The 27,799-nt window shown below is 45.1% G+C and overlaps 1 protein-coding gene across 1 annotated transcript in view; it reads right to left on the minus strand.

Annotated features, from left to right (window-relative positions):
* LOC139373062 (WW domain-containing oxidoreductase) overlaps positions 1–27,799 on the minus strand; it is a 269,747-nt gene that overhangs the window by 128,597 nt on the left and 113,351 nt on the right. The window contains exons 7-8 of the mRNA XM_071113109.1: positions 26,819–27,004; positions 20,016–20,280 (exon numbers count right to left, since the gene is read on the minus strand). Coding sequence (XP_070969210.1) covers positions 20,016–20,280; positions 26,819–27,004 — 451 coding nt within the window. The remainder of the gene's footprint in view (positions 1–20,015; positions 20,281–26,818; positions 27,005–27,799) is intronic.

Genomic DNA, 27,799 nt, shown 5'->3' on the forward strand with positions numbered 1-27,799 from the left:
GCCCTGGATCAGCCCCGTACACAGGAATATAGGTTTAGAAACAAACCCTGGGTTGTTGTCTATGGATATTACTATGGATGTGTGGATCATAGATTTATTGAGCTGTGTGCCAGGGAGACATGAACATGTCTATACTGGTAACCATGTCAATAGTCCCCCAACTCATCAGCAAACTAAACCAATAGGAAACATGATTTTTCTTTGTTTCTTACACTATAGCACTATTTAAGTAACAGTAAACATTCCTTAGCACCAATATGAATACGCAATCTAATCAGAAATAACAGTTTGTTCTGTATCGCTCAAGAGACTGAAACACAATAATCAGTGTATTTAATTACAGCAGAAACACAGCACTAGAGTAACACACACACACACACACACACACACACACACACACACACACACACACACACACAGCTGTAATTCTCTCCAACACTCCAGAGGTACTCCTCAGAGGAAAGCCTTCTAAAGGGAACAGGCTCTAGAATGTATTCCTGAACAATGGATTCCCACACAATACCTACAGGGCAAACTCCCTCTGAGTGGAATAGGAACAGAAAATCCTCTTTATATCGGATACAGAATTACCAGCCAATGTATTAAATCAATTTAGCAACAGCGGAGGAGCGTGTGTGTGTATAAAGAAATACAAAACACACGCACTCGCGCCTCATGGGAGTTTATGAAGCTAGCTCTCTAGTCCCATATGAGTCACCCATCAAAGGAAAACATGAAGCTACATCAAAATGTAAAGACTTTTACACAAACAGCCCTGTATCAGTAATAGAGTATCTATACACCTACTCCCATGAATACCACCCCCTACCCAACCACTGCTGTCCTTAGGAACTCAGTGAGCAGTGGACAGAGGTTGGTATTGCTCTGTTTCTGCTCTGTTTCACACATCCTATCAGAGCAATCTCTTACAGCAAATGTTTGTTTTTTTAACTCGTTCATCAGTTTACTTAAAATAAGGATATTTTTTAAATATATATATATATATATATAGGTCTATGTTTTGTACTATGGCGGCGCTTTCCGCGTCTGGATAAAGCTGTATAAATCCAATAAATTAATACATGAATAAATCAAGCAATTAATTATGATAGTAATTGAAATATATAGAAACAATTAATGTTTGTTCAAGCTTAACTGTGTTAAACAACAACCAAACAAAAATCTATGACACCACAACAACAGAGCAGAAATCCCAGCACAGTGGAAACACCACTTTAGTTCTGTAGCTCAGGATGATCTCTGTCCTCCACACAGCTCTCTCTCTCTCTCTCTCTCTCTCTACACTCTAATGCCCCCTACTGGTATCGAACAGTACTGTCATCTCATCAGACCGCTTCCACGACGATGACTGGCGCTGTTCTCAAACACTTGACCTGAACAGATTTGTTTGGATTCCAGTCTCTCACTCACTCTCTCACTCACTCACTCACTCTCTCCACCTCACTGTTCTCTCCACTTTTCTGCTCTCCACCTCTCTCTGCTCTCTCTCTCTCTCTCTGCTCTCTCTTTCTCTGCTCTTTCTCTGCTCTCTCTCTCTCTTGCTCTCTCTCCACCTCTCTGCTCTCTCCACTTCTCTGCTCTCTCCACCTCTCTGCTCTCTCTCTCTCTGCTCTCTCCACTTCTCTGCTCTCTCCACCTCTCTGCTCTCTCTCTCTCTGCTCTCTACACCTCTCTGCTCTCTCCACCTCTCTGCTCTCTCCACCTCTCTGCTCTCTCTCTCTCTGCTCTCTCTCCACCTCTCTGCTCTCTCCACCTCACTGCTCTCTCCACCTCACTGCTCTCTCCACCTCTCTGCTCTCTCCACCACACTGCTCTCTCTCTCCTCTCTCCACCTCTCTGCTCTCTCTCTCTGCTCTCTCTCTCTCCTCTCTCCACCTCTCTGCTCTCTCCACCTCTCTGCTCTCTCTCTCTCTTGCTCTCTCTCCACCTCTCTGCTCTCTCTCTCTGCTCTGTCTCTCTCTGCTCTCTCCACCACTCTGCTCTCTCCACCTCTCTGCTCTCTCCACCTCACTGCTCTCTCCACCAAACTGCTCTCTCTCTCTCTCTGCTCTCTCTCTCTCTCAGCTCTCTCCACCTCTCTGCTCTCTCTTTCTCTGCTCTCTCTCTATCTGCCCTCTCCACCTCTCTGCTCTCTCCATCTCTCTGCTCTCTCCACTTCTCTGCTCTCTCTCTGCTCTCTCTGCCTCTCTGCTCTCTCTCTGCTCTCTCCACCTGTCTGCTCTCTCCACCTCTCTGCTCTCTCTCTGCTCTCTCTCTCTCTGCTCTCTCTCTGCTCTCTCTCTCTCTCCCTGCTGGTTCTGTTGGCAGAGCTGTGGTGTCTCTGACTCACCCTCAGTATGCCCTCTGGCTGTACAGCCTGGCACAAGGACAGGGAGGAGAGGGGGGACATAGGGGTAGGAGAGGGGAACATGGGGGTACAGAAGAGAGTAGGGGTAAGGGGATAGGTTTTCGTGTGGGGAGTGCAGGGGCAGCCTAGTGTCTCTCCACGTGTGTCTGGTAGGAGGCCATTAGACAGAGACACACATGGGGCGTCACCTTGAAAAACCACTGACCCTACACTACTTTACTGCTACACAATTAAAGAGGTAGGGAGAGAAAGAGGGACGGGGGGGGAGAGAAAGAGGGACGGGGGGGGAGAGAGAGAGGGACGGGGGGGAGAGAGAGAGAGAGAGAGATGGGGTAGAGAGTAGTTAAATAAAGAGCACTGACCCAAATGGCATTCAGTCATTCTTCTCTGCAACAAAGGTCAGATAATCACACTCCTTTCTCCCCCCGTTCCCCCTCCCCATCTCTTTAACTCTGTTAAGTAAAACCATGCCTAATAACCACACAACAGAGCGTTGGGCCAGTAACCGAAAGGTCGTTGGTTCGAATCTACAAACCGGCAAGGTAGAAGGCAGTTAACCCGCAACAACAACTGCTCCCTGGGCACTTATGATGTGGACATGGATTAAGGCAGCCCCCGCACCTCTCTGATTCAGAGGGGTTGGGTTAAATGGACATGGATTAAGGCAGCCCCCGCACCTCTCTGATTCAGAGGGGTTGGGTTAAATGGACATGGATTAAGGCAGCCCCCGCACCTCTCTGATTCAGAGGGGTTGGGTTAAATGGACATGGATTAAGGCAGCCCCCGCACCTCTCTGATTCAGAGGGGTTGGGTTAAATGGACATGGATTAAGGCAGCCCCCGCACCTCTCTGATTCAGAGGGGTTGGGTTAAATGGACATGGATTAAGGCAGCCCCCGCACCTCTCTGATTCAGAGGGGTTGGGTTAAATGGACATGGATTAAGGCAGCCCCCGCACCTCTCTGATTCAGAGGGGTTGGGTTAAATGGACATGGATTAAGGCAGCCCCCGCACCTCTCTGATTCAGAGGGGTTGGGTTAAATGGACATGGATTAAGGCAGCCCCCGCACCTCTCTGATTCAGAGGGGTTGGGTTAAATGGACATGGATTAAGGCAGCCCCCGCACCTCTCTGATTCAGAGGGGTTGGGTTAAATGGACATGGACTAAGGCAGCCCCCGCACCTCTCTGATTCAGAGGGGTTGGGTTAAATGGACATGGATTAAGGCAGCCCCCACACCTCTCTGATTCAGAGGGGTTGGGTTAAATGTGAAAGACACATTTTGGTTGAACGTATTAAGTTATGCAATGGACTAGGTATCCCCCTTCCACATGTACAGTATTCACTCCATCCAGAGTCCTCGTCAAAGAACATCTGTCCCCTCTCCTCCTCGTTCTGTTGTAATTAAACCCTCCATCTCAGATCTCTTTGATCTGCTCTGTGACCACAGAGAGGGAGGTCTCTCATTGTAGGAAAACTAGTTATTTGATTCTGAATGAGTCTTTGTGTTAATGTTATTATAGTACCAAAAAGTGTGCTGGGAAGAACAGAAACACACTGTTTACAGTCCTGCATCTAAACTGCAGTCCCGTGTGGTCAAAGAGGACCTAAACAGTCCTGCATCTAAACTGCGGTCCCGTGTGGTCAAAGAGGACCTAAACAGTCCTGCATCTAAACTGCAGTCCCGTGTGGTCAAAGAGGACCTAAACAGTCCTGCATCTAAACTGCAGTCCCGCGTGGTCAAAGAGGACCTAAACAGTCCTGCATCTAAACTGCAGTCCCGTGTGGTCAAGGAGGACCTAAACAGTCCTGCATCTAAACTGCAGTCCCGTGTGGTCAAAGAGGACCTAAACAGTCCTGCATCTAAACTGCAGTCCCGTGTGGTCAAAGAGGACCTAAACAGTCCTGCATCTAAACTGCAGTCCTGTGTGGTCAAAGAGGACCTAAACAGTCCTGCATTTAAACTGCAGTCCCGTGTGGTCAAAGAGGACCTAAACAGTCCTGCATCTAAACTGCAGTCCCGTGTGGTCAAAGAGGACCTAAACAGTCCTGCATTTAAACTGCAGTCCCGTGTGGTCAAAGAGGACCTAAACAACACCGGTACAAATTCATAGCTGAGAATGGTTCGATATATTCAAATATATCTTCATCACAATGTTAGCAATGCACACCATATCAGTAACGACTCTCATAAGATGAATATAGAGAGAGAGAAACAAATCTGTCAGAAAATAATAGGTCTAAAGAACCAAGACTACATCGATCTCTTTCTCTCTCTTTTCCGATAAGCTGTTTGCATGGACTTATTGTTTGTTAAGTGCAACTGGGACCTATGCTCCTGCAGAGTAAAACACCCACACGATGCTTCAAAATAACAACAGCAGAAACGTCAATGGCATTATCAAATCATTAGTTTCCTCTCCAATACAAATGTTATGCACAGACACAGAGTAGCCAGCTCATATTCAATAGAAACATCTTATACCATTCACTCAGATCCACACACACCGATCCATCCAAACTATGTACCACACACATCAATGGCCTCTGTACCTAAAACAGTATCCCTCACACACTGGCTCAATACGGTTTGAGTGAGCAGAAAACAGAGGAGATGGGTACAGGGGGATAAAGGAGAGGGAGAGAGGGGAGATGGAGTGGGAAGGAGGGGAGGAAGGAGAGGGAGAAAGGGGAGATGGAGCAGGAGCAGGAGGGAGGGGGGAGACAGGGGGATAAAGGAGAGGGAGAGAGGGGAGATGGAGTGGGAAGGAAGGAAGGAGAGGGGAGGAAGGAGAGGGAGAAAGGGGATATGGAGCAGGAGGGGGGGAGTGGGATAGAGTGGGGATAAAGGATAGGGAGAGAGGGGAGACGGAGTGGGAAGGAGGGGAGGAAGGAGAGGGAGAAAGGGGAGATGGAGTGGGAAGGAGGGGAGGAAGGAGAGGGAGAAAGGGGAGATGGAGCAGGAGGGAGGGGGGAGAGACAGGGGGATAAAGGAGAGGGAGAGAGGGGAGATGGAGTGGGAAGGAGGGGAGGAAGGAGAGGGAGAAAGGGGAGATGGAGCAGGAGGGAGGGGGAGAGACAGGGGGATAAAGGAGAGGGAGAGAGGGGAGATGGAGTGGGAAGGAGGGGAGGAAGGAGAGGGAGAGGGAGAAAGGGGAGATGGAGCAGGAGGGAGGGGGGAGAGACAGGGGGATAAAGGAGAGGGAGCGGGAGAGAGGGGGGTAAAGGAGCGGGAGAGAGGGGAGAAGGAGGAGAGGAAGAAAGGGGCTTATTATTTTTCCAGCGCAGCTCTCAAGGTGATAGCCCTGACATTGGCTGGCCAGACAGACCAATGAGACAGATAGACTACTCTCCATGTTAAACAGTAAAGTCTGGCCTGGACTAAAAACATACCTACTGTTTATCAGCAGATCTTTGTCGAACCAACCCCAGCCTAGGTCCATGCCCAAGTCTCAGCCCCAGCCCACGATTCAGCTCAGCTAGACTTGACAATTGTGTTCAATAGTTCTTTGATGCATGTGATTGAGAAAAGTATGGGGGGGAAATCATATCAATATCGTATCACCGTATCACAGTGAACCCAAACTGTACTGTACAGTACATGTGCAGAACAATGTGGTGTGTGTGTGTGTGTGTGTGTGTGTGTGTGTGTGTGTGTGTGTGTGTGTGTGTGTGTTCTAGAGCTAGGAGATCAGAGGTCAAGTAGAGCAGATCCCAGGTAGTTGATTGGCTAATGATGTCTAAGTGTAATGACTAATCAATGCGTGAATACATCAGCCTAATCTAATGGCCCAGGTGGGAGCCAGACAGCACTAGACGCATTGCACACATGATTGCGCCCAACAGGCAACAGTAATATAATCAATAAGACAGAGAGTGGCCAGGCCCCATGGGGGTCCCTCGTACAGAATCACCTGATCTACATGTATTTACAGTGGGAGGGAGGGAGGCAGAGAAGACTGGGGAAATAAGGGCATTTTACTGGATTATAATCCTCATGAAAATGCAATTTTTAGAATTAAACCAATGTGATTTACCACTAGATGAGATAGTTGTTAGTAGGTAGGATAGGTGATGGACAGCGCGACACCAACTTAAGTGTCTACAGATCCGTAATACAGACAGGATAGAGACACATCAGTATAGAGAAATGTAGAGAAGCTATACAAATGTAACACATACAGTACCAGTCAAAAGTTTGGATACACCTACTCATTCAAGGGTTTTTCTTTATTTTTACTATTTTCTACATTATAGAATTATAGTGAAGACATCAAAACTATGAAATAACACATATTGGAACATGTGGTAACCAAAAAGTGTTAAACAAATCAAAATGTATTTTTATTGAGATTCTTCAAAGTAGCAACCCTATTGCTAAATGATGTAGATTACACTTCTATCTTTGAAACTTTTGTTTGTTTATTTCACTTGCTTTGGAAATGTAAACATATGTTTCCCATGCCAGTAAAACCACTTTAAATTGAATTGAGCCATGGCCACAGTAAGAGAGGAGGGGGGCTCCTGCCCAGACATACCAGACCAGAGGAGCAGAGAGGACAGACCTGTGTCAATACCACCACCACTCTACTGCTGACACTACACTACACTGCACTACACTACACAGATCAGTCCATGTCAATGCGATAATGAGAGAGTGAGAAAAGGACAGTAAGAAACAGATGAGGAGATGAAGAGGGACTGTATAGTACAAGATGGGATGACATTAACGGAGAGTCAGTGGGACAGAGTAAAGGTTTTTCCAATACCTGCACTATACAGTAGATATACAGTCTCTTCATCTCTCTGCTCCTCTCCGGACCCTTGATTTCCTGTGTTTATGTGGCATGCGGGTCGGGCCAGAACGATGCCAGTATCGCAATATTTTTTCCATGGCAAAAATGAAAACACAAATCTGACCAAATGATTTGGCACTTTAAACGCCTGCTGGATGTAAAAATCTTGTGAGCAATAGTTTGGAAAATAAATAAATGTGACTCGATGACAACAATGTTTATTTCCAACATTAGGGATGTTTTCTACAGAAGTTACATCCGCTTAATGTGTTTTGTTTCCTTGCCACGATACTAACAAGTACTGGTATCGTCCCGGCCCAACGTGTATGTGTGGTCAGTCAGTGCTAGGGCCTCTGTCTGTGTTATTCATTAGCAGAGCGTGCCTTATAGAGTGAGGTGCAGTGTTTAAGTGGACCTGACGACAGATGGGAGAGACACAGAGAGGAGCAGGGGAGAAGTTTATAGTGGAGGCTACTGATTCATCTCTATTGATCTTCTCCCAGTGTGCATAGCAGAGAGGCCTTTTCTGTCTGCTAACTATATCACCTGGCACAAATACAGGATAACTCCAGAATATCGCTCCGGAGGAGGTAAGTGGGGTTCTCGGGGGCCTGGGGAGCCGACAAACTCACCACAGATGGGGGGGAAATTACTGGGTGATTGTTTTTTTTTAGAAGTGGCAGGCAGTCTCTGAGCTAACTCTCTGAATTGCTCCATAATAGCCTTTAACCCACGGTCGTGGCGTTCCGTCAAGGAACTGAGCCCTTCCAAAAGGCCATGTACCAACTCCTCATGTCTCCCAATGGTGGCTCCCTGCAGGGAGACAGAGTGGCGGAGCTGGTCCAAGTCTGCTGGGTCTGTCATGGCCAGTTTGTATGGCCAGCATGATACAAGGCGAGACCCACATGCAGACACAGTCTTATAATGTTTAGTAATCCAAAGGGGTAGGGAAGAGAATGGTCGTGGACAGGCAAAAAGGTCAAAACCAGATCAGGGTCCAGGAGGTACAGAGTGGCAGACAGGCTTGTGGTCAAGGCAGGCAGAATGGTCAGGCAGGCAGGTACAGAGTCCAGAGAACAGGCAAGGGTCAAAACCAGGTGGAGTAGGAAAAGGAGAATAGCAAAAGGAGTACGGAACAAACACGCTGGTTGACTTGACTTAAACATACAAGATGAACTGGCACAGAGAGACAGGAAACACAGGGATAAATACACTGGCCCAGAGAGACAGGAAACACAGGGATAAATACACTGGCCCAGAGAGACAGGAAACACAGGGATAAATACACTGGCACAGAGAGACACGAAACACAGGGATAAATACACTGGCACAGAGAGACAGGAAACACAGGGATAAATACACTGGCACAGAGAGACAGGAAACACAGGGATAAATACATTGGCACAGAGAGACAGGAAACACAGGGATAAATACACTGGCCCAGAGAGACAGGAAACAGGGATAAATACACTGGCCCAGAGAGACAGGAAACACAGGGATAAATACACTGGGGAATATAAGTGACACCTGGAGGGGGTGGAGACAATCACAGGAACAGGTGAAACAGATCAGGGCGTGACACTGGTGAGTTTGATGTGAAACCGATGTAACATCCAGGCCAAACTGTATTTATGAACAAGTCCTTTATAACCCTCAGACAGACACTAAGGTGAAATATTACATTAATATGAACAACCATTAATTACTCCCTCTTCTCGCCACCTCTCTCCCCCTCTGATCTCTCTCCCTCTGTCTCCCTCCGTCTCCCTAATCCGTTCATGTGGGCAATAAGTGTATGCACCATGAGCACATTTCATTTCAGTGTGTGGTTTAGAGCGAGCCCAGAGGTGAGTCTTAATAAGGATCAATGGCACTTTATCTGGGCCGGCTTCCACTGCACAGCATGCAAATCACATAGCAACACTCTTGCAGGAAAAAAAATGGATTTAATTAAAACATGTAGAACCACAGGCTCTGGAAATTCAATTAAAGGATTTATGCAAAGGTTGGCTAGCTTTTTGTGTTGCAGTTTCCTGCTTCTGTAATGAGCTTTTCATATAAAAAAAAATCAATAGGTAATCTGGGCTGGGGGATCGGCTGCTTACGTACATTTTAGAAATCAATTTAAAAACATAGTCCATCAGCCACAGTGTCACAACAGAGAGGGGTGGGGGAGAGAGCGAAAGGGGTGATGGTTTCCCTCTTTACTCCTCGATGGGGTCAGGGGAGAGATATTGGCAGTGTGGGGGTGGATGGAGGGATAGAGTAAAAAGAAGAGAAGTCAGAATTGTATAGCCTGGTCTTTTCTCTGATCTGGGTCTTTATGTTAGAGATTGGCTCCCTGGGTGTTTGAAGACTGTCCGGGCCTGACCTCCAGGTCGTGGGTACTTTAGGCCAACCTCGGCCTTAGAGGGCTGCAGGGCCTAATGGTCTCCCTGAGGTGTCTGGACCCTGGAGCTGGAGGAAGGTTAGATCTGTGAGGTGAGAGGTACAGCTGAAGTGGCCCTACTTTGAGCCTGTAGTTCTATTCCAGTGCTCTGTATCACTGTAGGGTATCTCCAGTGTGAATGAAGATGTTCTCTACCTGTGCTGCTCTTAATCAACTGTAATGACTTCATCCTAAGGAGCTGGCAGCTCATTACCCCATTACAGCTGTAGAGGTCTGGGACTGGAGGGACCTCTACCCCCCCTCTATCTCTCTCTCCGCACGGCTGAGCACCACACAGACCGGCACAGAGAGGCTGTCACAGCCCACAGCAGAGCCAGGATGATAGGGCTAAGCTCTCCGCCTGGGTGTGTGTGACCTTAGACCTGACAGTGAGGAGATACACAGATACTGTAAAAACGCTGTCATTCTGTAGAGAGAAAAAATAAACCATCACCTCTCTCTCTCTTTCACCATCTCTCCCTCAAATACTCTCTCTTTTCTCTCTCCCTCTCCCACCACTTCCATCTCTCTCAAGGTGATAGCTCTCAGAGTATCTCTCAGACAGTTCATTAGGTATCAGTGGTCAGTGGCCTGTGCACCTGGTTGAGTCATCTCCTAATAGCAGCAGAGCCCTCGTTACCCAGGACCAAGAAAGAGCGGAGAGACGGCAGGGGTCTAGGGTTAGAGACATAGAGAGAAGGAACGTGGTGCGGAGAGCAAAGCACAGAGGAGCTAGTTAAATGCTCTATCTTGTGTCTTCACTCAGAGAAACCCAGCTGAACTGTATAGTATATTACTGTCTGTCGGTCTGTCTGTCTGTCTGTCTGAGTGCTGGTCAGAAGTTTAGCCCTGCATATGTAAAAAGGTGGGCTGGCGCCCCAGGCTGAATGCTGGGTAATTATTAGTATTCTTAAACGCTAAGGTGCATGGTAGTGAGCACTGAAGGTACCGCCACCCAAGGGATGGACATGTCTGATTGGACCAGAGAGACCGCTCAGAGTCTTTAACCACAACCCACCTCTTCTTCGACCATTAAAGTGGAGTGAAGTTGCCCCTAGACACTGGTCTAAGGTCAGTCTTGTGATTCCTCCCTAAAAGTTTAGTTAACAATCTGATTAGGGCAAGCTGATTCTAGATCGGTGAAAAAGGGCAACTTCTACCCTAAGCATATTAAGGAGCTCCTGAAGAAGTAGAGAAGACTCCAGTCAACAAAATGTCCCAGAAACATGTCAACACTGCTGATTGACAAGACTGACTCAAGACTGAAAAGTTAAGTACACAAACACACAACCACAATATGGCCTAAACTGTACATACAGACCCGACCAGAAGCCATGGATTACAGACAACATTCACACTGAGCTAAAGGGTAGAGCTGCCGCTTTCAAGGAGCGGGACTCTAACCAGGAAGCTTATTCAACACCACAGTGCCCTCAAAGCTCATCACTAAGCTAAGGACCCTGGGACTAAACACCTTCCTCTGAAACTGGATCCTGGACTTCCTGACGGGCCAACCACAGGTGGTAAGGGTATTGAACAACACATCCTCAACACAGGGGCCCCTCAGGGGTGAGTGCTCAGTCCCCTGCTGCACTCCCTGTTCAATCATGACTGCCCTGCCAGGAACAACTCCAACACCATCATTAAGTTTGCCGATGACACAACAGTGGTAGGCCTGAGACAGCCTATAGGGAGGAGGTCAGAGACCTGACCGTGTGGTGCCAGGACAACAACCTCTCCCTCAACATGATCAAGATAAAGGAGATGATTGTGGACTACAGGAAAAGGAGGACCGAGCACGCCCCCATTTTCATCGACGGGGCTGTAGTGGAGCAGGTTGAGCGCTTCAAGTTCCTTGGTGTCCATATCACCAACAAACTAACATGGTCCAATCACACCAAGACAGTCATGAAGAAGGCACAACAAAGCCTATTCCCCCTCAAGAGACTGAAAATATTTGGCATGGGTCCTCAGATCTTCAAAAGGTTTTACAGCTGCACCATCGAGAGCATCCTGATGGGTTGCATCCCTGTCTGGTATGGCAACTGCTCAGCCTCCAACCGCAAGGCACTACAGAGTGTAGTTTGTACGGCCCAGCACATCACCGGGGCCAAGCTTCCTGCCATCCAGGACCTCTATACCAGGCGGTGTCAAAGGAAGTCCCCAAAATGTGTCAAAGACTCCAACCACCCTAGTCATAGACTGTTCTCTCTGCTACCGCATGGCAAGCGGTACCGGAGCGCCAAGTCTAGGTCCTAGAGGCTTCTAAACAGCTTCTACCCCCAAGCCATAAGACTCCTGAACATCTAATCAAATGGCTACCCAGACTATTTGCATTGCCCCCCCTCTCTCTACGCTGCTACTATCTGTTATTTTCTATGCATAGCCACTTTAATAACCTACATGTACATAATTACCTCAATTACCTCGACACCGGTGCCCCCGCACATTGACTCTGTACCGGTACCCCCTGTATATAACCCCACTATTGTTATTTACTGCTGATCTTTAATCATTTGTTATTCTTATCTCTTTCTTTTTTGGGGGTATTTTCTTAAAACTGCATTGTTGGTTAAGGGCTTGTAAGTAAGCATTTCACAGTAAGTTCTACACCTGTTGTATTCGGCGCATGTGACAAATACAATTTGATTTGAACTGTAGAGCTAGACAGTAGACAGGCGTTCGTTCACCCAGAATGATCTATATTTCCACATTCCGTTTTCCTCACATCAAAGTGCTAGAGATAAGAGCTGTGTTTGGCCTCTTACACACACGCACTCACCCACATGCACACACGCTGCTGGCTAGAGTATTGAGTTGTTATAACCACATTTAAGAACAGACTGAAACTCTCCCTGTAAAGAACTTGGATTATCTATAAGCGGGAAACAGTGGGCCAGGCGTGGCCGCACGATCTCTGATAAGCAGATGAAGGCATAGGGAGTGGAACATGATGTTAGTGAGTGATCGTCTGGCTGATTAAAACGTCATGGCTCTTTATAGATGCCTCTCTCCACTCTGATATCACAGTGAGGGGGGGGGGGGGGGGGGCTGCAAATCCCTACTATGATATTAACAATAATGTTTTATATTCTCCTCAGATGACTGCTCTACATATAGAAGCCACTGAAATACACCATTAATAATATTTATTTTTAATGACAAAAGATCACAGAATTTCTTCATTAATATGAGTGTATGGGCCGACATTAAATAACGATGCATATAAAGCACTGAACTAGGCTATATACAGTAGAACATTCTGTGAGAGGATCTAATGATCCAAGATGTTTCCATGATTGTCCGTACTTTGTGTGTGTGTGTGTGTATGTGTGTGTGTGTGTGTGTGTGTTTTTGTGTTTTTGTGTGCAAGCGTGTGTGTGTCTGTGTGTCTGTTTGTGTGTGCGAGCGTGTGTGTGTACAGGATTGAGTAATTTGCACAACAGACACACACTGGGACTTTTTGATCATTCTTTGGGGAGTCGACATTCTGCTTATGTTTGCATTCTGGAACAATCTCCACGGATCGCATAAGCGAAGGCTAGCAATTAAAACGATAGCATCTTCATATCCCCACTCACAATAACTGAAATAATAGCACTGTTTTATTAAGCCTTAATGTGGGGGTAAGAGGGGGTCTGGGGTGTTAAAGAGGATACACATTCAGATGCCTTATTTAAATCTGCGGTTGATAACAGCAAATGCTCGGCTTAAAGGTGTGTGGTGCTCGTGTGTGTGTGTGTGGTCTTTATCAGACACAGGACGTTAAGCTAAATCCTGTGTCAGCACACCAGTATTTAATAACAGCACTAGCTACCTTTGTCCTTTAATATTTACAAACATCTACACCACCGTTAGTTAATTAACCACATGTATGAAAACCCCCCGCCCTGATCTGGAGGAAAAACTAGGCTGCTAATTGCAACTGGGTGCTCAGAAGTCCAAAACAGTTAGAAGCCCCCCTCCCCTACCCCACACACTGCCATAATAGCCCTAAAACATGATGTATTCCATACACATCTCTTTTTGGTCTCATACTATTTTAAACAAGTACCTTTCTTGGAAAACACCATAGGAACTCAGTTTAGTTCTGCTGAAAGTAAGTAGATCTCAGAGCATGTTACTATCTGTGCAAAGGGAATAAGGGGTTGTTTTGTTAGACTTCAGTGTGGCTTTTGACATTATTGATCGTAGTATGCTGCTGGAAAAACGTATGTGTTATGGCTTTATACTCCCTGCTATATTGTGGATAAAGAGTTACCTGTCTAACAGAACACAAGAGGGTGTTCTTTAATGGAAGCCTCTCCAACATAATCCAGGTAGTATCAGGAATTCCCCAGGGCAGCTGTTTAGGCACCTTACTTTTTTCAATCTTTACTAACAACATGCCATTGGCTTTGAGTAAACTCAACAAAGAGCTGCAGTTAGTTTCAGAATGGGTGGCAAGGAATAAGTTAGCTGTCACGACTTCGACCGAAGGTGGCTCCCCTTCCCGTTCGGGTGGCGCTCGGCGGTCGTCGTCACCGGCCTACTAGCTGCCACTGATTATTTTCTCTCCCTCCTTATGTGTTTATTGAGTACACCTGTTTTGAGTTGGTTGTAATTAGTGAGGCTTTATTAGTCAGCCGGCCCGCCTGTTTCTTTGTGCGGGATTGATTATTGTAACCCTGGTGTTTGCTATAGATTACGTGTTTGTGTATTTAGTGCTAGACTGTTTTCGTTCCCTGTGTCTGGGGCATTTGGTTTGAGCACCCGAAAGTGGGGTGGCCGTGGTTCACCGTGTGTGCATTAAAGTAGCACTTTATTGAACTCTCTGCTTTCCTGCGCCTGATTTCACCCTCACGATACCCAGGACCTTACATTAGCCCTAAATATTTAAACGACTAAAAGCATTGTATTTGGGACAAATTATTCACTAAACCCTAAACCTCAACTAAATCTTGTAAAGAATAATGTGTAAATTGAGCAAGTTGAGGAGACTAAACTGTTTGGACTGACCCTGGATTGTAAACTGTCACGGTCAAAACATGTTGACAGCTAAGAAGGGGAGAAGCCTGTCCTTAATAAAGCGCTGCTCCCATTTCTCGACAACACTATCAACAAGGCAGGTCCTACAGGCCCTAGTTTGGTCGCACCTGGACTATGGTTCAGTCGTGTGGTCAGGTGCCACAAAGAGGGACTTAGGATAATTGCAATTGGCTCAGAACAGGGCAGCATGGCTGGCCCTTAAATGTGCACGGAGAGCTAACATTAATAATATGCATGTAAATCTCTCATGGTTCAAAATGGAGGAGAGATTGACTTCATCACTACTTGTTTTTATAAGAAGTGTTGACATGCTGAATGCACCGAGGTGTCTGTTTAAACTACTAGCACACAGCTCAGACACCCATACATACCCCACAAGACATGCCACCAGAGGACTCTTCACAATCCCCAAGTCCAGAACAGACTATGTGAGGTGCACAGTACAACATAGAGCCATGCCTACATGGAACTCTATTCCACATCAGGTAACTGATGCAAGTAGTAAAATTAGATGTAAAAAACAGGTAAAAATACACCTTATGGAACAGAGGGGACACTGAAGAGACACACACACAGGTACAGACACACGCATATGCACACGGGTGCTAGCACACACCCTCTACACACACATGCACTGTAATATTGTTGTATAGCGATATCATACATTTTGTGTTGTCGGTGTGTGGTGGTGTGACAGTGTTCTATGTCTTATCTTTTGTTTTATGTTTAACATAAGTTACTTAATGTGTTTGGATCCCAGGAAGACTAGCAGCAGCTAATGGGGAACAATAATAACATAGGAAAAAGATAGAGGAAGAGGGGCAGAGATTATGAGAGAGAGAGGAAGAGGGGCAGAGATTATGAGAGAGAGAGAGAGAGAGAGAGAGAGAGAGAGAGAGAGAGAGAGAGAGAGAGAAAGAGAGAGAGAGAGAGAATACAGGCTTCTTGGGGATCATAGAGAGCCAACAGGTAGCTGCACCACTCAGATAATAGTGGAGCAGGGGAAACAGAATAGTGTGTAGTGAAACCTGCTGAGAAGCATCTCTGCGGAGAGAGAACAGTCAGCAGAGACACACGTCTGCCTGACTCCCTTTGTCCGTCCAACATCATTCATCACAACCACACCACTAAAATACCTCTTCTCTCCACATCCCATCCTGCCTGCAGTGAAAACACTAGATAGATAAAGGATGACAAAGGGGCTAATGCACTGATGTAATAGTCTAACTAAAGCATACATCACAGTAGCATATGGCCTCCAGGGTAGTGGCAGGACTAGTAGAGAAGCCTTGTAGACTAGGAGCCTGTGTGTGTTTGGTCTATAGATTAGTAGAGAAGCCTTGTAGACTCGGAGCCTGTGTGTGTTAGGTCTATAGATTAGTAGAGAAGCCTTGTAGACTAGGAGCCTGTGTGTGTTAGGTCTATAGATTAGTAGAGAAGCCTTGTAGACTAGGAGCCTGTGTGTGTTTGGTATATAGATTAGTAGAGAAGCCTTCTAGACTCAGATCCTGTGTGTGTTAGGTCTATAGATTAGTAGAGAAGCCTTGTAGACTAGGAGCCTGTGTGTGTTTGGTATATAGATTAGTAGAGAAGCCTTCTAGACTCAGATCCTGTGTGTGTTAGGTCTATAGATTAGTAGAGGATAAATCACAGTGGGAGCTTTATAATTCACATCATCAGCATGTGACTATTACAGAAACAACACACCATGGTAATGACAATGTATATATTGTAACATTTCAGTAATAAGACATAAGTATGTTATAAGTATTGTTTCCCTGAACAATCTCCTGTGTGCAAATATCAATATAGCATAAAGAAAGGCATACATTGAGATTGAGTTGTAAAATAACGTATGGAGATAATATGAGAAGTGTATAGAGAGAGGGGACATAGAGAAGAGTGTGTGTCAAATCTGCTAATATAACATTGAATATATGATAATTCATGGCTAAAACATCTATGATTGAAAAGCCATATGTGAGCAATTTAGTACAGAGAGTCGTAGCTATACTACCTTATACTATACCGTAACACTATAGTCTCAGAGCAGTATGGGTTTATCTACCCTATACTATACCGTAACACTATAGTCTCAGAGCAGTATGGGTTTATCTACCCTATACTACACCGTAACACTATAGTCTCAGAGCAGTATGGGTTTATCTACCCTATACTATACCGTAACACTATAGTCTCAGAGCAGTATGGGTTTATCTACCCTATACTATACCGTAACACTATAGTCTCAGAGCAGTATGGGTTTATCTACCCTATACTATACCGTAACACTATAGTCTCAGAGCAGTATGGGTTTATCTACCCTATACTATACCGTAACACTATAGTCTCAGAGCAGTATGGGTTTATCTACCCTATACTATACCGTAACACTATAGTCTCAGAGCAGTATGGGCTTATCTACCCTATACTATACCGTAACACTATAGTCTCAGAGCAGTATGGGTTTATCTACCCTATACTATACCGTAACACTATAGTCTCAGAGCAGTATGGGTTTATCTACCCTATACTATACCGTAACACTATAGTCTCAGAGCAGTATGGGTTTATCTACCCTATACTATACCGTAACACTATAGTCTCAGAGCAGTATGGGTTTATCTACCCTATACTATACCGTAACACTATAGTCTCAGAGCAGTATGGGTTTATCTACCCTATACTATACCGTAACACTATAGTCTCAGAGCAGTATGGGTTTATCTACCCTATACTATACCGTAACACTATAGTCTCAGAGCAGTATGGGTTTATCTACCCTATACTATACCGTAACACTATAGTCTCAGAGCAGTATGGGTTTATCTACCCTATACTATACCGTAACACTATAGTCTCAGAGCAGTATGGGTTTATCTACCCTATACTATACCGTAACACTATAGTCTCAGAGCAGTATGGGTTTATCTACCCTATACTATACCGTAACACTATAGTCTCAGAGCAGTATGGGCTTATCTACCCTATACTATACCGTAACACTATAGTCTCAGAGCAGTATGGGTTTATCTACCCTATACTATACCGTAACACTATAGTCTCAGAGCAGTATGGGTTTATCTACCCTATACTATACCGTAACACTATAGTCTCAGAGCAGTATGGGTTTATCTACCCTATACTATACCGTAACACTATAGTCTCAGAGCAGTACGGGTTTATCTACCCTATACTATACCGTAACACTATAGTCTCAGAGCAGTATGGGTTTATCTACCCTATACTATACCGTAACACTATAGTCTCAGAGCAGTATGGGTTTATCTACCCTATACTATACCGTAACACTATAGTCTCAGAGCAGTATGGGTTTATCTACCCTATACTATACCGTAACACTATAGTCTCAGAGCAGTATGGGTTTATCTACCCTATACTATACCGTAACACTATAGTCTCAGAGCAGTATGGGTTTATCTACCCTATACTATACCGTAACACTATAGTCTCAGAGCAGTATGGGTTTATCTACCCTATACTATACCGTAACACTATAGTCTCAGAGCAGTATGGGTTTATCTACCCTATACTATACCGTAACACTATAGTCTCAGAGCAGTATGGGTTTATCTACCCTATACTATACCGTAACACTATAGTCTCAGAGCAGTATGGGTTTATCTACCCTATACTATACCGTAACACTATAGTCTCAGAGCAGTATGGGTTTATCTACCCTATACTATACCGTAACACTATAGTCTCAGAGCAGTATGGGTTTATCTACCCTATACTATACCGTAACACTATAGTCTCAGAGCAGTATGGGTTTATCTACCCTATACTATACCGTAACACTATAGTCTCAGAGCAGTATGGGTTTATCTACCCTCACGAGGAGAAGAGTGGACACACTCTTAGAACTAAACTAACAAAGACAGGACGAGGAGGAAAAGAGGAAAAACAAGCCAGTGAATCTTTCTCCATCTCTGTGAAAGTCACACTCTCTCACTGAACCCTGACTGCTCTAGAGATCCTTCCTTTTCCTTTCCCCCATCCTTCCCTCTCTTCTCCTCTCGCAGATAGATGCCAAGACTAATATTTGGATTAACGAAGGACAGTTGAGACTACAGAATAAAGTATGAGGACCATGAAGAGTAGCATCTACTCTTTCCACACCAAGTAGCCATCTATTAAATAACACAAACAACTCATTCAATAACCATCTATTAAATAACACAAACAACTCATTCAATAACCATCTATTAAATAACACAAACAACTCATTCAATAACCATCTATTAAATAACACAAACAACTCATTCAATAACCATCTATTAAATAACACAAACAACTCATTCAATAACCAATAACCATCTATTAAATAACACAAACAACTCATTCAATAACCATCTATTAAATAACACAAACAACTCATTCAATAACCATCTATTAAATAACACAAACAACTCATTCAATAACCATCTATTAAATAACACAAACAACTCATTCAATAACCATCTATTAAATAACACAAACAACTCATTCAATAACCATCTATTAAATAACACAAACAACTCATTCAATAACCATCTATTAAATAACACAAACAACTCATTCAATAACCATCTATTAAATAACACAAACAACTCATTCAATAACCAATAACCATCTATTAAATAACACAAACAACTCATTCAATAACCATCTATTAAATAACACAAACAACTCATTCAATAACCAATAACCATCTATTAAATAACACAAACAACTCATTCAATAACCATCTATTAAATAACACAAACAACTCATTCAATAACCAATAACCATCTATTAAATAACACAAACAACTCATTCAATAACCATCTATTAAATAACACAAACAACTCATTCAATAACCAATAACCATCTATTAAATAACACAAACAACTCATTCAATAACCATCTATTAAATAACACAAACAACTCATTCAATAACCAATAACCATCTATTAAATAACACAAACAACTCATTCAATAACCATCTATTAAATAACACAAACAACTCATTCAATAACCAATAACCATCTATTAAATAACACAAACAACTCATTCAATAACCAATAACCAATAACCATCTATTAAATAACACAAACAACTCATTCAATAACCAATAACCATCTATTAAATAACACAAACAACTCATTCAATAACCAATAACCATCTATTAAATAACACAAACAACTCATTCAATAACCAATAACCATCTATTAAATAACACAAACAACTCATTCAATAACCAATAACCATCTATTAAATAACACAAACAACTCATTCAATAACCAATAACCATCTATTAAATAACACAAACAGCTCAAAGTGTCATATCTCCCACACAGCCATGCAATATGGTGATACCTTAGCATCAGAAGTGTAATCGGTCTGTCTCCTTACCATAGACTTGGTGAAGGGGCGAGCCAGGGTGAAGAACAGGGTCATCAGCCACCAGCTACGATGGATGGCCGTGTACATCATGTTCCCAGGGTGCACTGCATTGCAGGTGACCCCGTGGAGCGAGAGGCGTCGGTGGAGCTCGTTAGAGAACAGGAGGTTACACAGCTTGGCCCGGTTGTAGGCCAGCATGGACCAGTAGTCCTTCTGAGGAGGAGACAGCACAGCCAGGTCCACCTTACCACACTGGTCCAGCAGGTCTGTAAACCTGGGGAGAGAGGAACCAAGATTAACTTTATGTACCTAGTAAAGTTTTCATTTTACAGGAACAAGTCAAGGATCGAGTACTTTAAGGTTAACTTTAATGAAAGTACACTTGAATTAAATTCCATAGACCAGTGCTCTCCAACCCTGTTCCTGGAGATCTACCGTCCTGTAGGTTTTCACTCCAGCCCTAATCTAGCACACCTGTTTCTAATAACTAGCTGGATGATAAGGTGAATCAGGTCAGTTACCACTGGAGTGAAACTCTTCAGGCACAGGGTTGTAGAGTCCTTCCATAGACTATAGACATTTAAAATAGAAGTAGAAAAGTAAATGTGTGCATCGGTGCTGTAGTTACTATAGCAGCAGAAGTGTGGTCCTGGCTGAATACAAATCTAATGCGTGACAGGATGTTTTTTAATTGTCTGCGACAGAGCAGTTAAAGCCCAGATGTTTGACAAGGCTCTTGAACATTACACCGCTCGCTAGGTTATTATGCAGTCACAATAACAGAGAGACACACCGCAGTCAAACACACTCCCTCCTCCTCCCTCAAAATGTGTGTGTGTTTCTGTCTGTTTGTGGTTGTGTGCATCTACATCTTAATCCAGTCATTAGAAACCCACCAATCAACATGTCACCTGATTTCCTTGTTGTGATTTTCCAAGCTGCCTGCCTGGCGTTTGCTTACCGTCCCCTCTCCGCTACATCCCTGCTTGGCTAAATTACAACATCTGCAGGCTTTATATTTCATGTGAAGAAACTTCACAACTGCTTTTGCGCTTGGTAGGGTTAATAAATCACTTGGCGATACACATTTTTCTCTCAAAGCAAGTTTCTTGACATTTAATAATACAATATGCTCTCTTTTAACTTGCGTCTGTCAAGATTTAAATAAGGTTACACTGATTTCATAGTGACCTACACCACATTGTCAACATTGTAAAATGTCTGTCATTTTAGTTCAGAAAACAACACAAATAGAAACATTCCTGGCTTTTACTTAGACATAAAGAGCACATATAGATAGTTTATGGACACCATTTCAACCATCTAACCGTAAACCTTTCACAGAGAGTGTAATAGGGGGTTTAAAATACAGTGTAACAGAGAGATTTAATACAATATTTTCTCTCCTGATCTTTGAGAAGGCCTAATGCACTTATTAGTATTGTGTCAATTACACTGCAGACCCTGGTGTTGGGGGGTGATAACGTTTTCTGCCTTTTCCCTCATCCCTCTTCCTCTCTGTCTCCATCCCTTCATACCTCCATCTCACCCACCTTGTCTGCTATACTCTGTAGGTCACAACTTTACATTACAACAGGGGGCTTAGGGAGTATAATCTACTACCAGGTCAGGGGTCAGACTGAAAGCCTGTTAGGGAGAGGCTAAGTGAAATAACCAGGAAGTCACGGGAAATAACACACACACAGAAAAGTGAGTAACTTCAACGGATGCAATATAGGTGTGGAATGGAGCGGGCAGAATGGCAGATGTAATATCAGATATGGTCTCTATCCCCTCTTCTATTCTGGACTAGTCTGTAACTGACTCTCTTTTCTGGCTAAGCCCTCTTTGAAGGGGTTAGGCACCATTGATTAGGGATGGGAGAGGAGGGTGAGACTGGGGGGAGAATAGGATGGAGGAACACTGGAGAGGAGGGTGAGACGGGGGAGAATAGGATGGAGGAATACTGGAGAGGAGGGTGAGACTGGGGGGAGAATAGGATGGAGGAATACTGGAGAGGAGGGTGAGACTGGGGGGAGAATAGGATGGAGGAATACTGGAGAGGAGGGTGAGACTGGGGGGAGGATAGGATGGAGGAATACTGGAGAGGAGGGTGAGACTGGGGGGAGAATAGGATGCAGGAATACTGGAGAGGAGGGTGAGACTGGGGGGAGGATAGGATGGAGGAATACTGGAGAGGAGGGTGAGACTGGGGGGAGGATAGGATGGAGGAATACTGGAGAGGAGGGTGAGACTGGGGGGAGGATAGGATGGAGGAATACTGGAGAGGAGGGTGAGACTGGGGGGAGGATAGGATGGAGGAATACTGGAGGGGAGGGTGAGACTGGGGGGAGAATAGGATGGAGGAATACTGGAGAGGAGGGTGAGGAGGGTGAGACTGGGGGGAGAATAGGATGGAGGAATACTGGAGAGGAGGGTGAGACTGGGGGGAGAATAGGATGGAGGAATACTGGAGAGGAGGGTGAGACTGGGGGGAGAATAGGATGGAGGAATACTGGAGAGGAGGGTGAGACTGGGGGGAGAATAGGATGGAGGAATACTGGAGAGGAGGGTGAGACTGGGGGGAGAATAGGATGGAGGAATACTGGAGGGAGAATAGGATGGAGGAATACTGGAGAGGAGGGTGAGACTGGGGGGAGAATAGGATGGAGGAATACTGGAGAGGAGGGTGAGACTGGGGGGAGAATAGGATGGAGGAATACTGGAGAGGAGGGTGAGACTGGAGGGAGAATAGGATGGAGGAATACTGGAGAGGAGGGTGAGACTGGGGGGAGAATAGGATGGAGGAATACTGGAGGGAGAATAGGATGGAGGAATACTGGAGGGAGAATAGGATGGAGGAATACTGGAGAGGAGGGTGAGACTGGGGGGAGGATAGGATGGAGGAATACTGGAGAGGAGGGTGAGACTGGAGGGAGAATAGGATGGAGGAATACTGGAGAGGAGGGTGAGACTGGGGGGAGGATAGGATGGAGGAATACTGGAGAGGAGGGTGAGACTGGAGGGAGAATAGGATGGAGGAATACTGGAGAGGAGGGTGAAACTGGGGGGAGGATAGGATGGAGGAATACTGGAGAGGAGGGTGAGACTGGGGGGAGGATAGGATGGAGGAATACTGGAGAGGAGGGTGAGACTGGGGGGAGAATAGGATGGAGGAATACTGGAGAGGAGGGTGAGACTGGGGGGAGAATAGGATGGAGGAATGCTGGAGAGGAGGGTGAGACTGGGGGGAGAATAGGATGGAGGAATACTGGAGAGGAGGGTGAGACTGGGGGGAGAATAGGATGGAGGAATACTGGAGAGGAGGGTGAGACTGGGGGGAGAATAGGATGGAGGAATACTGGAGAGGAGGGTGAGACTGGGGGGAGGATAGGATGGAGGAATACTGGAGAGGAGGATGAGACTGGGGGGAGAATAGGATGGAGGAATACTGGAGAGGAGGGTGAGACTGGGGGGAGAATAGGATGGAGGAATACTGGAGAGGAGGGTGAGACTGGGGGGAGAATAGGATGGAGGAATACTGGAGAGGAGGGTGAGACTGGGGGGAGAATAGGATGGAGGAATACTGGAGAGGAGGGTGAGACTGGGGGGAGAATAGGATGGAGGAATACTGGAGAGGAGGGTGAGACTGGAGGGAGAATATGATGGAGGAATACTGGAGGGAGAATAGGATGGAGGAATAAAGCAGGGGATTGGTGGGGAGAGACAAAGATATGGGGAAATATGTAGAAAGGAAGCGAAAAGAGGAGAGGGGAAATTGGAGGGATGGAAAGAAGAGAAACATGACAAGAGGAAAGGGCCTGCTCTCGTTGTAACTTATTAAACAGGTCCTGTATCAATAATATGTTGTCATTTCACTTTCTTTCAAATCACACTTCACTCTCCCTGTCAGGGTACGGGAGCTGACAACTTGTGAATATGAGTCTCATGACTGTAGTTGACTAATTGGTCAGCTAGAATAACTCTGCCAGGGGCATTGTGATTGGCTGACTGTAGCCAGGATCAATGTGTCCCATGCAAACGGACTGTCTCTGATACATACGGGGCAACATACTGTAGGAGTACTCCTTCCCTCCCTCCCACCCTCCCTCCCACCCAAGTTAAAGTATCCCAGTGAGAAAATAAATAAACATAAATATGAGTGTATTTACAATGATGTTTGTTCTTCACTGGTTGCCCTTTTCTTGTGGCAACAAGTCACAAATCTTGCTGCTGTGATGGCACACTGTGGTTTCACCCAATAGATATGGGAGTTTATCAAAATTGGGTTTGTTTTCAAATTCTTTGTGGGTCTGTGTAATCTGAGGGAAATATGTGTCTCTAATATTATGGCCATACATTTGGCAGGAGTGCAGGAAGTGCAGCTCAGCTTTCACCTCATTTTGTGGGCAGTGTGCACATAGTCTGTCTTCTCTTGAGAGCCAGGTCTGCCTAAGGCAGCCTTTCTCAATGGCAAGGCTATGCTCACTGAGATTTAATGGCAGGGCCCAGGTCTGACAGAATCTGTACAGAAGATGTAGATGCTGCTGTAGGCCCTCCTTTGTTGGGGACAGAAGCACCAGATCATCAGCAAACAGTAGACATTTGACTTCAGATTGTAGTAGGGTGAGGCCGGGTGCTGCAGACTGTTCTAGTGCCCTCGCCAATTCTTTTACATGTATGTTGAATAGGGTGTGGCTTAAGCTGCATCCCTGTCTCACTCCACGGCCCTGTGGAAAGAAATGATCAGTCCTTGGTTCCAAATATTGGGGAAGATGCCAAAGCTAAGGATGATGTTAAAGAGTTTAAGTATAGCCAATTGGAATTTGTGGTCTGTATATTTTATCATTTCAATCAGGATACCATAAACACCACAGGCCTTTTTGAGTTGGAGGGTTTGTATTTTGTCCTGTAGTTCATCTAATGTAATTGGAGAATCCAGTGGGTTCTGGTAGTCTTTAATAGTTGATTTTGAGATTTGATCATGTATATGTATATAGTGTTGTCATGACATTGGCCTGTGGGTAAGGTTTATGACCTCACCCCATAAATACCTTTCTCCCTTCTCTCTCTCTGACTCTACTGAGGGACTCTTGAATGGCCTTTGTTAAACATAGAGAGTCTGGGAACATCATACAAGTGGGGGGGGAAAGGAACCATATTCCAATAATAGAACCAGTTGAAAATATACATTGGTACTTAATGAATATGACGTCAGTTCGGTTGTCATCTGAGACATTATGACTGATGAAGGAACGACATAAACTGTATCTGGGAAAGTCTACACATTCTAGTTATCAGATTCACATGGAATTGTTGTGCAATTTAAATGCAATTTTAAATGAAACTATTTGTGAAAAGATTAAATGTAATTTTAGCTTCCAAATGAGAGAATTGGGTTTTCATAAGATAAGAGCTCTGCTCAATCAGTGGCCCGCCCCTGTGAAGAGACATGGGTTATAAACTATGAAACACACCCTTCTCTCCCTCCACTATATAAGCCCTTGAAAATGTAACCTTCTGTTCCGGGTAAATTAGGATGACGGTCCGATGTCAGAAGGATTCAGATAATAACTACAGAACGAAGCCAACCTCAGCGTGAGCTTTGGTTGTGAATGGTATGAACTCTTATTCACTACAGAAGTGATACCTCCTAGCCGTTGAGTTAGCAGTGGCCGCCGTAAACGTGGGCTAGGAAAGGACGGATGATGTATCCCGTCTACCACACAACGACGACACTGCAACGTGTCCCGTTCACCACCAGTGATTTTCTTCCGAGGACAGGAAGATCTCTGTTGGCCAACATGACCAGCATCTACGACCAACCTCCCGAAGCGCAGCTCAGAGAAAATATTTATTGCATTTTCCTTTTCCAAATGGGCGGTAATTTAGCATGCATAAGATACTGTATTTACGATAGCATGGCTTCTCCCTTTGTTTCTCAGTCTTCCCGCTCTTTCACCCAACCCTCTTTTCTTTGTGTAACCAGCTGTCATATCTGTTCCATCCGCTAGGGACGTTTTCCTTTATGGCATAATTTGTAATCAAGGTATTATTCATTCTGTGTATATGTAATTCTGTGTGATTAGTTAGGTATTTAGTAAATAAATAATTAAACTCAATTTTGTATTGCTGAATAGAATAGCATGTCATATCACTTAATCCGGCATAGCCAAAGACATGACAGTGTTTTACAATTTTCCAAGAAATGGTTCGTCTATGGATTCTTCAATTACATTGAGCTGATTTCTGACATGCTGTTCCTTCTTTTTTTCCTCTCTCTCTCAGTATCTCTCTGTCTCTCTCTGTGAGCCCTAGGACCATACCTCAGGACTACCTGGCCTGATGACCCTTGGCCGTCCCCGTGGTCGCGCTGCTGATCCAGTTTCTGATGTTTTGCCTGTGGCTATGGAACCATGACCTGTTCACCAGACGTGGTACCTTACCCTGGACCTGCTGTTTTCGACCCCTCTCTCTCCTTCTCTCTCCTTCTCTAGTGCACCTGCTGTCTCGACCTCTGAATACTTAGCTATGAAAATACAACTGACATTTACTCCTGAGGTGCTGACCTGTTGCAACAACTGTGATTATTATTTGACCCTGCTGGTCATCTATGAACATTTGAACATCTTGAAGAACGATCTGGCCTTAATGGCCATGTACTCTTATAATCTCAGCCAGAAAAGGACTGGCCAACTCTCGGAGCCTGGATCCTCTCTAGGTTCAGTTCAGTAAGTGTGAGGGTAGGGCTTATGCTTTAGGGGGTTAGGTAGTGGTTATAAATAATATTTGTTTAGTCAGTGAATACAGACCTGTGTGACTCAGAGGACACCACCACCACACGGGCGGGGGCGGAGCGTCGCAGCACTTCCTGTAGACACTGCACCAACAGGAAGTGACCTAGGTGGCAGATCTGGAAGGTGGACTCCAGGCCGTCCTCCGTCAGACGCCAAGGCTGGGTACACACAGCTGCGTTACATATCAGGATGTGGAGCGGCCTAAGGGGAAAGGAGAGGGACATACAGGCAATGAGACACTGAGGGCCAGTATTACAAGGTATAGGCACTGTGACCTCCTCTCCACTCTGTAACCAGAGATCTAGGGAGAAGGAAAGGAAAGGAGAGGGGAAGACAGGAGGGAAAGAGAGAGGTGTGCTATTCCTGTGTGCAGCTGCTAGAGACAGGGTATTAGTGATATGATATACTGTATGTATACTGTATAGCGGGCTTCCTCTCTTACTCCCCCATGGTCTGACTGAGAGATACTGAATACAGTTGGACACTAGCCAACAGAAACAACCAACACCTTGAATAGTCATCATATCAACCTGAGAGAGAGAGAGAGAGAGAGAGAGAGAGAGAGAGAGAGAGAGAGAGGGGAGATAGCAGGGAGAGAGAGAGAGAGAGAGAGAGAGAGAGAGAGAGAGAGAGAGAGAGAGAGAGAGAGAGAGAGAGGGGGGAGATAGCAGGGAGAGAGAGAGTGAGAGAGCAGGGAGAGATTGAGAGAGGGGAGAGAGAGAGAGCAGGGAGAGAGAGAGAGAGAGAGAGAGAGAGAGGGGGGGGGGGGGGGGTTGGCAAAAAATACTTCAATCAGTTATAGAACCCATTGCCCTCTATGGCTGTGAGGTTTTGCGTTGTACTTTGTGTACAACGCAAAACCCCAAACAATGCATGCAGAGCAGAATTAAGACTACACCCGCTAGTTATGGTTTCACCAGAAGTTGTCCTCCTAGCGGGATGCCTAGCCCTGAAAGGTTATTAACATCCAGAAAAGAGCTGTTCAATTCTACAACC

The sequence above is a fragment of the Oncorhynchus clarkii genome, chromosome 2, assembly GCF_045791955.1.
Source record: "Oncorhynchus clarkii lewisi isolate Uvic-CL-2024 chromosome 2, UVic_Ocla_1.0, whole genome shotgun sequence".
Lineage (NCBI taxonomy): Eukaryota > Metazoa > Chordata > Actinopteri > Salmoniformes > Salmonidae > Oncorhynchus > Oncorhynchus clarkii.